This window comes from Aphanomyces astaci, assembly GCF_000520075.1.
Source record: "Aphanomyces astaci strain APO3 unplaced genomic scaffold supercont1.79, whole genome shotgun sequence".
Lineage (NCBI taxonomy): Eukaryota > Oomycota > Saprolegniomycetes > Saprolegniales > Verrucalvaceae > Aphanomyces > Aphanomyces astaci.
The window spans coordinates 199,991-214,355 of NW_009798342.1; the positions used below are offsets into that span (position 1 = coordinate 199,991).

Below are 14,365 nucleotides of genomic sequence, written 5' to 3' on the forward strand. Positions count from 1 at the left end.
TGTAGGGAGCCAGCGATGTGTCTAGCTCCATTCAAGCTGTGACTTCGGCCGTTAGCATTCCCACAAGTCCGCTCAACTTGACTCTATCGGCAGCACCCACGGGTGGTGCAATTAGCCTGCAGTGGATAGCTCCCGTCGATTCAGGCGGAATCCCAATCGCGGGGTATGCCGTACGTCAATACTCTTCTCTGGACATCATCACAAATTCCCCATCCATTGCTTACCAAGACGAGACTACCAAAGCCTTGACAAATGTGACACTGTTCAACATGAATCCCAACACGACGTACGTTTTCGCAGTCGTGGCGCTGACGTCCATGAGCCACTGCTTCAACCCGAGCTACATCCAGGAAAGCAATCGCATTGTGGTGAAAACCAAACTCACGACAGCTCCGTCGACGCCAGCTGCACCTATCGTGACCAAAGCCACGGGGGGAATGGTCGAAATCACATGGACCCCCCCCTTGGACTCTGGCGGGTCCACGTCCGTGCGCTACGTGTTGTATGCACTCCCAAAAATACCCTTGTACAATGGCACGAATGTGTCATTTGCAATCTATGGGTTTCGAGCACTGTCCAACCAGAGCTACTACGTCGTGGCGTTCTCGGAAGGGGGTAGCTCAACGCCTAGCCCCACGACACTGGCAGCAACCACCGACGTATCATCGCCGTCTGCACCCACGTCCATTGGTGTAACCAAAGCGATGGCCGATCGCCTTGTGTTTGTATGGCAATCTCCCATAGACACTGGAGGCGCCACCGTCTCGGACTATGAAATCCGTCGCAATGAAGTCAGTATCGGACACTCCAACACAACGTCGTTTGAAGACAGTGGGTTGATGGCCTCTACTTCGTACACATACACGATCATGGCACGAAATAGCCGATACCCGAGTGCATTCAGTGACCCTGTGACGTTCCGCACGGCGAATGCAACCGCGCCGTCGGCGCCGCTGAACGTTAGGACTGCAGTCACGGGCGGGACCGTCGCTGCCTCCTGGGACCCTCCATACTCGAATGGAGGGCTGGCGAGTTTGGGAACCTATTGCTTGTTGACGCGAACGGGGGCGTTGATGCAGGACAAGTGGATCCCCACCACCAGCTCAACTTGTGTGTTTACTGGGCTGACTCAAAATACCACGTACCAAGTGACGTTGTTTGCGAGAAATGACGTCAGCAACGGAACGGCTGCGGTGGTCAATGCAACCACCTCAAAAGCCACTCCGCCGACTTCTCCTTCGATCCCCGTCGTGCGAAGTCAAGTAGGGGCGTTCGTAGTTGTGGAAATGACGTTGCCGCAGGATACAGGCGGCCTCTCCGTCTCCAAATTGACACTGTATCGCAATAGCACCATTATAGGGGTGGTTCCTGTGACATCGTCCAACGTGTCCAGTTACAATATCTCAGCGGGGGGACTACTCGCTCGCACGAGATACGTGTTTCAAGCCAGTGCTTTCAACGGATACGAAGGGCCGTTGAGTGACGGGCTCGTGTTTACCACTGCGGCGCCGTCGACGCCTTCCATGGTAGACAGCGTACGGTTGGTGGAGGCCACAGCTACTTCGGTAGCAATCAATTGGACACTGCCCGTCAACGACGGGGGAAGCCCCGACACGCTGGCCTTTGATATACGGATCCAGTCTAGTCAAAGCAACACAACGGCATCTATCGTCAAGAATACATCGATGGTCGTCCTTGGTTTGGCTCCCAATACCTTGTACAACATCTCAGTGCGGAGTCGCAACGTGGCTGGGGCGAGTACTTGGTCCAATGTGCAGCAAATGCAAACGCTGTCACTGGCCAAGGGCACCTGTGGGTGGGGCGTATCGACCGTTCAAACCAAAATCGATGCCGGCTCGGTGTCTGTGCCGCTGGTCCGTCGAGGGGGCACATCTGGGGCTGTGCGGTACACCATTCGCAGCACAAGCACGGGAAACGTCGTGTTCACTTGCCCAAGTTCCATCACGTTGCAAGATCTGCAAACGCAGGCCAGTGTGGTCGTGGCCATCACGGCATCCACAGCGTACAACCCAAACGCATCCATTTCCCTCGAGTTGATTGCAGATACATCCACGAATGCAGTTGTGACGTCGTTGTTTGCGAACGTGACCATCTTTGTCGACGAAGAAGACAATGCTGGAGCGTTTGACTTCGGCATGTCTACGATCACAGTGCGGGAGGACGCGGGCTTGGTGAGCATTCCCATTCGTCGCCTGCGCGGTGCCATGTCGACCGTCGTGTGGACTCCTTCCGACGCCACCGCCTCGCGCAACGGCACCGCTCGATCCGGCACAGAGTACCAACTTCTGCCGAACCAGCGCATCTCGTTTGCAACGAACGTGACACAAGCCAGCTTGATTGTATCGATCATCAACAACCAGCGACCACAGTTCCCACTGCTCTTCTTTTGCCTCACATTGGTCAAAGTTAGCGGCGGCGGGTACTTGAATCGTGAGGGAAACGACGTGCTTTGCGCGACGATATACAACGACTGGACGCCCGCGATTCCATCTCGAGTTCCAAATCAACTGAACGTGGTCAAATCCACTGGTGGATTGCTGCAGTTGGCGTGGCTACCTCCGCCTTATACGGGGGGCGCGGGGGTGTTTATTACCCAGTATTCCGTGAATGTATTTTCCAACGGCTCGCTTGTCAAAGCCGTGACGACTCTGACAAATGCAACAACAGCTTCCATTGGTGGCTTGATGGCTTCCACGACCTACACCCTCTCCATTTGCGCTATCAACAGAATTGGCACCAGTAGCGGAATGAACTTCACTGCGCAAACAACGTCGTTGCCTTCGTTGCCTGGCACGGTCACCAGTGTGCAACTCAGCCAAGTTACGGGCGGGTTTATGCTGTTGGTGATTTCCCCTCCTGATGATACTGGTGGCGTTGTGGATGTCAACTATACCGTGTTTGTGTACAGTCGAGAACGCAGTCAGTTTGAGGTAAAGTGTCGTTGTGAAGTCGAGTTCTAGGTACTGAGGCAATCAATATATGTAGAGAGTTGGCACGGCCATGCCGACGAATCCAGCTTTGTACGCAGTGTACTTGCCCACTGCCAACACAACGTATACGTTTCAGTTTCAGGTTCGAAGATCAGTCTATTCAATCACATATAACTATTAGTGTATGTAGGCCATAAACACTATGGGATACAGTACCCCATCGGCCAACTTTACATTCCGGACGGGCCTTCCGAGTCTACCTGGGCCACCCACGAATGTCTTGTCGAGGGTTCAAACTGGGGGCGCTATCACGTTGGAATGGCAACCACCTGACGACACTGGTACAGTGTCACACAGATCCCGAAGTGAAGTAGCACTGCATAACCAGTTTTTGTGTGTGTGTATGTAGGTGGGGCAGCCATCGTGGGCTACAACGTGTATTTTCGAGTAGACAGCGCCACGTCAGAGTATAATCCGTTCCAGTGGGCGTTGTTTGCAGCGGAAACCTCTGCGACCATTGCCAGACTGTATCAAAAGACATGGTATGAGTTTGCGGTTGTGGCGGTCACGTCAATAGAAGCACAAGTATTGCCGGGGTTGGGGTCCATTTCGAACGGCCGACAAGCAATCACAACGACGACTCCGATTCCGCGATCGGCCTATAAAACCATTGAAATGATGGTGAGAACATCCATGCACATCAAAGGATTATCTGTCTGGCACTAGTATTTAATGGCTAATTCTACGTATTGTAGGACATTTTGTGGTTTCCAGAGGACGAACAACCAGACACCAGTGAAATTAGACTGACGTCGCCATATATTGGATTGAATGTCGACAACTTTGAGATGGTTGCACTGGGCAGTGCAAGCAATGTATTTGCGTGTTCGACCACTCAGCTCACATTACCGTCGAGCCCTCCAGTGCCGATCCGATTGGATTATCCATCTGGCAGTGTGCTGCGTCTACAAGTCAATTCCCCATTGGACACAGGTCTACTATCATATATACTTACTTCACCATATCCTTGGCATTAAGATTGAAACCCATCATCGTAGGCGGCGTTCCCATTACTTCGTACCGAGTATTCGTACAAGGCGACGAGGTATAATAGATCTTGTGAGCAAATGCATATGTTAACCACATCGCAGATCTTGAATTTCGCCATCGAAGACGCGTCTACCGTGCTTGGCAACCTCCGAATGGATTGTATCATGCTGGTACCGGGGCTTAGTCCACTAACGTGGTACAATGTGTCTGTAATGGCCGTAAATTTGAAGTCCGCATGCGAATCATCCAGCGCGGGCAGTCGCAGCCCCGTGGGGCTCTTCCGCACCAATGAAACATCCTTGCCGCACCCTGTCACATCCTTGGTCGACACGTCCAGCACGGGCGGCGGGATCACACTGGCGTGGCAGCCGCCGTTCGATCGCGGCGTCGGTATGAACGACACGCTCATCTTCAGCTTGTACATGAAGCCATTGACGTCAAATGTGTGGAATTTGATCCAAAATGACACGAGAACCAGTGCGTGGGTGATGAATCTCGCGTCAGAAACGTCCTACTACTTTGGAGTGGACACAACATCCTCGGCTGGGTCAGCTGGCTTGGCGTCGATGCTGGTCAAGACGTTCAAAACGTCGGGTATCTCCGTGCCTGGGCCGCCGTGGAGTCCATTCTTTGTGAATCACACTGGCGGGTCCATTACTGTGGGATGGGCACCCCCTAGCGACGACGGCGGCGAGAAAGTTACGAGTTACGTCGTGGAAGTGCAAGGCATCGACGGAACCCAGCTCACGTCGGCCAACCAGTTTACGTTTTACGGGCTGCTGGCGTCCACAGCTTACAACATTCGAGTGGCGGCGGTGAATCTCATGGGCACGGGATCGGCTAGTGCGTATGCAACGTTGAGCACAAGTGCCGCTTCCCCCGCACTCCCGCCCACGACGCCAAAGATCCTGAGTCAGTCGGGGGGGGCTGTGACACTGAGCTTTACTCCTCCCCTGGACACTGGCGGGGTGCCGCTGGCAGATCTATCCTACGCCGTGTATGCCAACAATGTGCTCGTCACGACGATCTCCCACGCCGAGTTCGTACAATCTGCCTCATCAACCAGCTCGACGAGGGAGCTGAGCGTTGTCACATCGGACCTCGAAAGTGTTTCGACGCTACATCGTCGCCGCCGCCTCGATGCGTCTGGCAGTGTCACAGTTGGCAACTTGAACCCTTCGACAGTGTACGATTTTCAAGTCAGAGCCGTGTCGGTGCAAGGAGGTACAAGCGGCGGGTCTCCGCAGCAGTCGGGCCAGACGTCTCAACCCACGACGCCAGGACCTCCAGACTCGCCAAAGCTGGATAAAGCAACGGGGGGACTGCTGTCATTCTCGTGGAACGCCGTAACTGACAGCGGCGGGTCGTCTATCACTGCGTTTGTACTAAAGCTGGTGAATGTCGACACGCACGACGTCAAGATGTGCGAAGGCATGCTGTTTCAATGCACAATCTCGGGTCTGGAGGCCACAGCGACGTTTGCAACGACCTTGCAAGCCGCGAATGCGATTGGTATGTCAAGTCCGAGTAATGTGCTCGAAGTCCGCACGGAAATCAACTCTGCGCCGTCCACACCAGTCAACTTTGGGATGGTCAACATGTACGCTACAGCTATCGACTTGGCGTGGAGTGCGCCGAGAGATTTCGGTGGCAGTGTGCTGCAAATGTACTCGGTGGACGTCACCACCGTCGGTACAAGTACCCTCGTCACCCAACTGGTTGATGTACCAGCTGATGCAAGCCAAGTTGTGCTGTGCACGGTTGACGATCTGACACCTCTAACGCAATACAGTGTGACCGTGGTAAGTTGGTCTCGTTCATTGTTGTGGTCCTATTATCATGCTGGGTATAACAGGTTGTTTGTAGAGGGCAGTGACGTTTGATCAATTGGGAGACGTCAGCAAGACTCTAACTCTCACAACGCCAGCTGATGCCAATGCACCGCTGCCACCCGTGGTTCAATGCGGTAAAAATTCAAATTCAATGACTAGATACGATAATAATGTCTGAATCTTGTACAGTATCGCAGGATTCCGTCCAACTGGCGTGGAGGGTATCGCCCCGCGCAGTGGGATACAACGTCGATCGTAACAGCATACTGATCTACACTGGCACGACTTTGTCCTTTGAAGATACGCAGAACCTGACGCCAGGACAGCCATATTCGTATCGAATCCAAGAAATTCGAAGCGATCAGTCCTTGTCCCACTGGAGTGCGCCTGCAATGACATCCACATTGACAGCCCACGATCCCGTCATCGCATGTTCAAATGATCTCGCCTTAAGTATCGTTCAACAAGGGTACGCGAACAACCAAACCAAAATATGGAAGCTACAACACTCCACGGGACCACTTGTACACACGTACTTGAACGTACGTACCTTTGGCCCTGGTTCAAATGTACATGACAAGTTATCCTACTTATGTTGCTGGTATATATAGTTTGCAACGTTTTCGGTCGAGTGCGACCACGACCAAGTACTAGTTGAAGAAATCAATCCGACCACAAACATGAGTATGGTGCTGTGGCGTGGCGGATGCACTCGCCACCAACCATTTGGCATCGTCTCCACGTTTGCCAACAGCGACATGTTTGTCACGTTCACGACAGACTCGTCTGTGACACTGGATGGTATCACGTTAAACGTGGAATCATTCGATGCTGCCAAGGACACTCCCCGGGTGACGCAGATTCCGTGCCCATCACACCAGAATATTTCATGTGCTAACAATGGCATTTGCACCGGAGCGTCCGGTCTGTGTCTGTGCAGTGTCGGGTACACTGGAGAAGACTGCAGCCAGCGCATTTTGTGCACCAATGGACTGGTGTGTCCGGATGGCTCTGCGTTTTCGGGTCCAGACGAAGTGGTGATGCTCGTGGATGCCAAGCAGGGGAACGACGAGCGAGGGACGGGGGCGGTTATGAACGCCACTGCCCACGGCACTGCAAGTAAAGCCGTGCGAAGTCTAGCCAAAGCACTCGACTTTCTGTCTTCGTTTCCATCGACCAAGAAGAAGACAATTCTGCTGTATCCGGGCGAGTATGTCGGCGCGATCAACTGCGACGTGCAAATTTCAAACGCGCAGATTGACATACATGGAGTGTACGGCGCCTCGTTGACTGTGTTTACGTGCCCCGAAGGCCAGTGGAGTGTCGACGGTGGCATGGTCAGTGTCACAGGGGTGACATTTCAGTCTCGTGAAACCGACTCTGCGCAGCTCAGTGTCACAGGAGGTGGCGTGTTGAAGCTATTTCAGAGTTCAGTTCGTGGTGGAGTGGGTTCGTCCGAGCTAGGGGGCGGGATCTACGTCGAGCTGTCCAGTGTGTATCTCGAACAATCCGTTATATCCCAGTGCTCGGCCAACTATGGCGGTGCGATATACGCGTACAACAGCAGCGTTACGCTCAACAACTCGAGGATTACCGACAACCTGGCTCTGTTAGACGGTGGTGGCATATACGCAGACGGGTCGTCCGCTGTCTCAGGTTGGAGTTCGTTTATCCAGTCGAATTCTGCGACACGGTACGGCGGTGGCGTCTTCGCCTTGGGTTTGGCTAACGTCCTCTGGTCCGATCCCCTCGGTCCACTTGAAATTGCACTCAACGTAGCGTCATACGGCGGCGGTATTGCCATCAACGGGAGCTTGGCATCGTCGAATGTGCGTCTAACGTCGAACAATGCCACAACCGACGGCGGTGGCTTGTACTTGTTGACGTCATCTTCCGTTTCGGATTCTAACTCCGTCATCATGTTGAACCATGCAATGCAGTCGGGCGGCGGCGTGTTCACCTTGTCCGACCAATGGCTTTGGTTTCGCCAGTCTACCGTGTCTCAGAATTCGGCCAAGTGGGGTGGTGGCATGGCGATTCACGACACAACTTGCGTTGTGACTGGTGTGACGATCCACGAGTGTACAAGTGAACTGCATGGCGGTGGCTTGAGTGTGGTGAATTCCACGGTGGAGTTGGTGCTCGTGGTTATTACTCATAACACGGCGAATGCAAGCGGCGGTGGCGTCTACCTTCGCACCGCAGCACTGACTGGTCCTGTGGACATTGCCGAGAACGCAGCTGGCATGTCTGGTGGTGGCATCTTCATCCAAGGCGAGTCAACGTTACAACTCGCGTCGATATCTCGTTGTACGGCGCCCAACGGCGGTGGATTCCACGCTATTTCTTCTCCTTCTCTCCAACTCAACTCTGTCACAGTGGCCAATTGCACCGCGACTCAACACGGTGGAGGTGGCGTCCTCGAAAATGTTCGCGCTGTGACCGACTCTTTCGTTGTTCAAGACAACGCCGCGACGTTCGGAGGTGGGCTTCACGTCGACGGAGCCCACTTGGTCACTGGTACTGGTCTTGGCCGATGTGTGATACAGTTCAACAAAGCGGCGTTTGGCGGCGGAGTGAGTGCGTTGTCAAGCCCATCGCCGTCGTCTTTAAGGTCTGTGACGCTGCAAAACAACATCGCACATGACAAGGGAGGTGCCATGTTCGCTCAATTATGCACGGTTGGCCTGGTGGACGTCTTCGTGGATTCTTGCTCCACTCCCGGCCAAGGCGGTGGCTTGTACCTGCTAAGGTCCACCGTCGAGCACTCGAATGTACTGGTTCAACACTGCTCGGCCACGGACGGCGGCGGCGTGTTCCTATCGTCAGCTTCGTTGGAACCTCCTGGCGCGCTGACTGGGTTCATAAGCCTATCCCATAACGAAGCCAACACCATGGGGGGCAATATCCACTTGGCGAATCATAGCTCCATGTCGTACGTGAACAGTGTGAATGGCACGGCGTGGAGAGGTGGTGGGGTGTCTGGAAGTCAGTGGAGTGGCACGTGTGCGTTTTGCATCGTCGCAGACTCGGAGGCCAACCAAGGAGGTGGGATGTACCTCTACGAAAGCTCGATCTACCTGACTCACAGCTCCATTCGACGCAACTTTGGCGTCCAAGGCGGTGGCATGTACCTGAATTACGCCAACGTCAGTCACGACAGAGTCGTCGTCGAGCACAACGTTGCCGCGGAGGGACCTGGTTTCTGGATTGGCAATACCACGACGGTCAGCAGCCAAACCGGCACATACAGCCTGTTAACGGGCAACTACTTTGACAACGCAACGGCCGAGTACTTTGGCGGCGCCAATGTGTTTATAGGGGAATCTGTGACAGGGTTTGAATTGGCCAATTGGAACATTTCGGCCGGCCAAGCGTACCGTGGAGGTGGAGCCTATGTCTCGAACGGAGCGAGCGGGGCGTTTCGAAGGTGTTTGTTTCAATTCAACTTGGCATCGAGTGAAGGCGGGGGGGTGTTTGTGATGGAGTCTACGACGCTGACCATTGAAAGTTGTCTGTTTGACTCGAACGTGGCTCCGTCGGGGGCTGCGCTTCTCGTCAACAGCGACGCATCTTTCAGTTATTCCAGCGCCAACGTTACCGTGATCGACACCGTTGTGGCCAACCACAAGGGTTCCAGGCACGGTGCTTTTCGAGTGCTCTCTGCGAATGTAAATGCTATCCGTTGCGATTTCACCAACAACTCCGTGGATGGCGGAGGCTTTGGAGGGGCCGTGTCGTTCAAGAGCACACGCTTTGCCTTTACAGCAAGCACGTTTTCTCACAACTCTGCGACACAGGGTGCGACAGTGTACCTAGAATCCAACAGCCAAGGCACGTTCACCAGTTGCACCTTGTCTGGTAACTGTGCTTCCATGAACTCTGTCCCTATTGCAACACATGGGGGCGTCCTGTACATCGGAAAAGAGTCCAGTGCGACGCTGGCCGGTTCCACCGTCGTCACATGTGGGTCTGCAGTGTTTGGCGGGGGGATCTACGTGGCCACGGCAACGTTAACCATACGCGATGAGTCGTCTATTGTTACCCACCGTGCGACTCAATTCGGTGGCGGAGTCTTCTTGGACGAGTCGACAATGTATCTGTTTTCAGGGCATGTTGGAGACTGTGGTACGAGGAGTGGATGTATATATATATATGTTTTTAATATATAATGCGTAGATGCGAAGTACGACGGAGGAGGCATCTACATTCAACGGAATTCGAAATTGATTGGCAAGAACGCTACCGTCGATGGCAACACCGTGACCAACGATGGCGCGGCCATTTACATTGCGTCTGGAAAGAACTCGGTCGTTCTGAACGCCTCCGTTGTATCAAGCAACACGGCACTGCATTTTGGAAGCGGTAGTGTACATATATATATATATAGAACCGATCGATAGATTTGGCGAATCAGCACTAAAGTTCATATTTTGGGTCATATTTTGTTTGGGTCAATATATATATATAGTCCTTTGACCCAAAATATGGACTTTAGTGTTGATTCGCCAAATCTATCGATTGATTCTTTGTATTGACTTTTGTATGTAAAATGCGTCCAGTCACACTAATTTCAGTAACACACTAATTTGATGCTGAATTGGTCGAAGAGTGGATTTTTTGATTGGCCACTTGATTCGTGTTCTGGGTTTTGATTGGTCGATCTTTGATTGTCTGCCGATTGGGGTGCTGCTGCTCATTCGATTGAGCACCACCCCACTCCAATTTCGAATCGACTTGACAATATATATATATGTAGAATCCGTGTTCTAAGCTATAATCACTAGGTATTTACGTGGGACGTGGATCGGGCTCAACGTTCACCGACGTGACCTTTACCGAGAATGCAGCCGTCTTGGGCGGTGGGCTGTACATCTCGGACACTACGTCGACGCTGATTCGGTGTACATTCCATCGCAATTCGGCTGACCGTGGCGCTGGGGTAGCCGTGGATCGCAGTGGGAACCTCGTCGCAAGTGGGTGTGTATTCGTTGAAAACGTAGCCGACGATGTTGGCGGTGCCATCGTCTTGCTGTCGAAAACGGTGGCTGCCGTGACCAACCAGTCGAGTTTCACTGGCAACGTCGGTCGAAGTGGCGGGGGCATCTACATGGAAAGCGCCAGTCAATTGAGTTTGGACTCGGCCGAGTTTTACGAGAATCAAGCCGCGAGCAACGGGGGCGGCATCGCTGTTGCCGGGAACGCCGCGTTGAATATGTCGCATTGCGCCTTTGTAGAGAACGTGGCGGTGGACGGCGCAGGGCTGCACCTAGCTACAACCTCGTGGGTACAATTACAGGATTCGTCATTTACCGCCAACCAAGCTTCGTTTCGAGGCGGCGCTGTGTTCGTTCAAAAGAGTAGCACGACGGTTTCCCAGCGTCTGAGCGTCACTTCGAACGTGGCCACGAGCGGCGGCGGAGTGTTTTGGCTCATTGGCAGTACCACCGCCCCCGACGTATTCCATTGCAGCGACTGTTCGATTCACAGCAACGATATGTACGACAAGGCAACGGATTCGATGCAGTTTGCCGTGTCGTGGTGGCCCACGCATGCGACCAGCGGCACGTACTTGGTCAAGGTCGACGAAGTCGAGTCGATTGTGCCTGTGAATGTGTCTGTGGATGGTGGAGAGAGCAAGAATCTGTGGCCACGCTTGATGGTGCAGGACTACTACGGCCAGCAGTCCGTGACAGACAACTCGTCCACGTGCATCATCCAAGCAGCGACCAATCAGACGACAGGCATCCTCTTCGAACCGGGCGTGCCCTTTTTATCTCAAACTGGCACTGTGACCTTTCTCAACGCCGCCGTCGTCAGCGATGGAGCCAACATCACGTACGCACTGGAAGCAGTGTGCTCGATTCCATTGGCCAATGAAGGCTACCAATACATTGACTTGAACGTGACCGTGTATCCTTGCAAACCGGGCTTTCGACTGGCCGAAAACAAGTAAGTACGAGTAGTACTATAGTACAGTAGGTAGTAGTACTAGTCGTATATAATCCTGACACGATGGCTGGGCTGGTTGTTCTAGGCGGTGTACTCGTTGTGGCGTGGGACAGTATAGGTACGACCCATTGTCCATCGATTGTTCCAGTCGTCGTATTGCAAAGTGGTGATTATTTGCCGTCTAGTTTGGATGGCCAGCACTGCTTTGACTGTCCTAAAGGCGGCAACTGCGACCAGTTTGTGGTGAACGTTGCGTTCCCAGACGTCCAACTCGCGTACGGCGTGACCTTTCCGCGCACGGTGGCCAACTTCATGACATTCGAAGCGACCAAGACCGTGCTAGCCGGATGTGTTCCGTCCACGTGGGACTCTACGGATCCGTGTCTACAATTCGCTGCCAAGCAAGTGGGCGGTGTGACCAACTTGAAGGAATCATCCGCCATTGATCTGAACTTGGTTATGAACGACTGTGCGCATCTCAAGACTAGCATTGCGTTCCAAAAGTATTGGCCACCGGAACGCCAGTACTCATGCTTGACGAATTCGTCGTTTTATAAATGCGAAGTACGAACGGGATGATATATTGGGTGTTTTTATACATATATATATATGAGATGTTGTGATGTATATATATATATATATGAGATGTTGTGTTTTGTATAGGTCCCTGGGTCGTGTCCAGCCGACGTTGTCGCAGACAAACCTCAAATCAACACTGACACAATTCCGTGTGCGACAGGGTATCAAGGACCCACGTGTTCCGTGTGCAAACCATTTCATAAACGAACGTCGTCTGGTGAATGTGCCTGTACGTCATAGTATTATCCCATGTATTTTTGAATATGCTTTGTATCTAGTTATATAATTCACGATAATATATATATGTGTAGCGTGCGAGGACGTGAATGCTGCGATTCGGAGCGGACTGACGTGGCAAAACTTCTTGCTTCCAGGGCTGGTGCTACTACTGCTCGTTGGAGTTGTCGTTGGCATTCGAGGCTTCTTGGCTGTAAGTACACTAGAAATGATAACAAATATATATATAATCCAAGCTCAAATAACGTTTTACTTATCGATGTACAGGATGGCACGGACGTGAAGATTCTCGGCAAAGCCCATGCAGATCGAAAATTTCAAGTGCACAATGTCCGCGTGGCTGAAAAGGGCAAGGTGGCCAAGTATATCGAAGCCAAAGTCTCTGCTTGGAAGGCAAAGAACGAGCTGAAAGCAGCCGAAAAGAAGAAGCACGACAAGTCGATTGTGTTTGGCATCGCGCCCGTGAATGTGATTGTGGGGGTGTACCTGAGCCCAGAAAAGATCAAAATTCTCATTGGATTTTTCCAAATCTTTGGCAACTTAAAGAAAACGTACGAAGTGCAGTGGCCCAACACGGTCAATAGCGCCATGGACTCGACGTCCAAGTTCAACCTGGTAAATATCAAATGATTATATATATATCACAGCATAATCGACGTCGAAAATAGGATTTGATCGCGGTGGCGGGCTTGGATTGTATCATGGAACGCACGTTCTACTTTGACCTGATGTAAGGATCTACCTATATATATATATATGTTCAATCATATGAATACTATATTCCAATAGCTTGCTGTTTGTAATCCTTGGGTTCTTGCTCGGTGTAATTGCATTCTTTTACGTGCACGGCATCCACTCGTACGAGAAGAAGCTGTCGTCGATTCCCCGCAACTGCACCCGGTGCGGCCATCCCGTGCGCGAGTCGTATTCAAGGCGTGTATATGAACGTTTGCCAGCTACGCTCGCTCAAGGCGGCAAAGTGCCTCCGAAGCTCCGGCAGAGTTTACATCGATTGAGCTGCCTTGTGGACAGCGAACCGGACGCGAACGCCCCCGACGACCGCAAAATCAAGCGCGAACTAGGCATTTCCACAGTCAAAACAGACGTGCTGTCTGTGTACCCGTCTCGGCACTTGCAGCACCAGTGCCCAAGCGACGACGTCCTCAGTGGGAAGCTGCTGGACCGGACGCTCAGGGCCAACCTCCGCGTGTGGCAGGCCCGCACTAAGCTGCGCATGAACTACCACTCGTACAAGAACAAGTGCTTCAAGCTGTTTATGTGGCTGCTGCTCATCTTGTACCCCAACGTGTGCCAGTACATTCTCAACATCTTCAACTGCCAAGAGATTGGCAACAAGTACTACATGGTTGTGGACCGAAGTTTGGTGTGCTATGACGCCCAGTGGGGATTTTACTCGCTCTTTGGGTTCGTGGGGCTCGGCGCGTGGGTGGCCGGTGTCCCGCTCTTCTTTTACATCGTCATTAACCGCGTCCGCACTGCCAACATCCGGGAGCGCATGATCATATTGAAGAACCCTCGGTATCGGTACTTGAGGCACAAGTGGACCCGCAATATGCGCGCGTATTTTGCCACGCGGGGCCGATACATCAAAGAGCACGAGTTCTACGACGTTGAAAACGACTTGTTGTACGAGTACATGTGTTATCTCAACATGACGGTAACAACGTCGTCCATATACTATCTTGAAAAGAGCTGCTAACGTTGGATTCTATATATAGATATATATATAGATATATATATGAT

At 52.5% G+C, this 14,365-nt stretch overlaps 1 protein-coding gene across 1 annotated transcript in view; it reads left to right on the top strand.

Annotated features, from left to right (window-relative positions):
- H257_16069 (hypothetical protein) overlaps positions 1-14,365 on the top strand; it is a gene marked incomplete at its 5' end in the record, with an annotated part of 31,477 nt that overhangs the window by 16,064 nt on the left and 1,048 nt on the right. Inside the window, 19 exons of the mRNA XM_009844389.1 lie at positions 6-2,951; positions 3,007-3,093; positions 3,142-3,292; positions 3,361-3,632; positions 3,707-3,944; positions 4,010-4,056; positions 4,103-5,803; positions 5,868-5,957; positions 6,031-6,375; positions 6,445-9,961; positions 10,013-10,198; positions 10,621-11,785; positions 11,871-11,903; positions 11,971-12,349; positions 12,449-12,593; positions 12,676-12,794; positions 12,869-13,216; positions 13,270-13,331; positions 13,391-14,279. Coding sequence (XP_009842691.1) covers positions 6-2,951; positions 3,007-3,093; positions 3,142-3,292; positions 3,361-3,632; positions 3,707-3,944; positions 4,010-4,056; positions 4,103-5,803; positions 5,868-5,957; positions 6,031-6,375; positions 6,445-9,961; positions 10,013-10,198; positions 10,621-11,785; positions 11,871-11,903; positions 11,971-12,349; positions 12,449-12,593; positions 12,676-12,794; positions 12,869-13,216; positions 13,270-13,331; positions 13,391-14,279 — 12,720 coding nt within the window. The remainder of the gene's footprint in view (positions 1-5; positions 2,952-3,006; positions 3,094-3,141; positions 3,293-3,360; positions 3,633-3,706; positions 3,945-4,009; positions 4,057-4,102; positions 5,804-5,867; positions 5,958-6,030; positions 6,376-6,444; positions 9,962-10,012; positions 10,199-10,620; positions 11,786-11,870; positions 11,904-11,970; positions 12,350-12,448; positions 12,594-12,675; positions 12,795-12,868; positions 13,217-13,269; positions 13,332-13,390; positions 14,280-14,365) is intronic.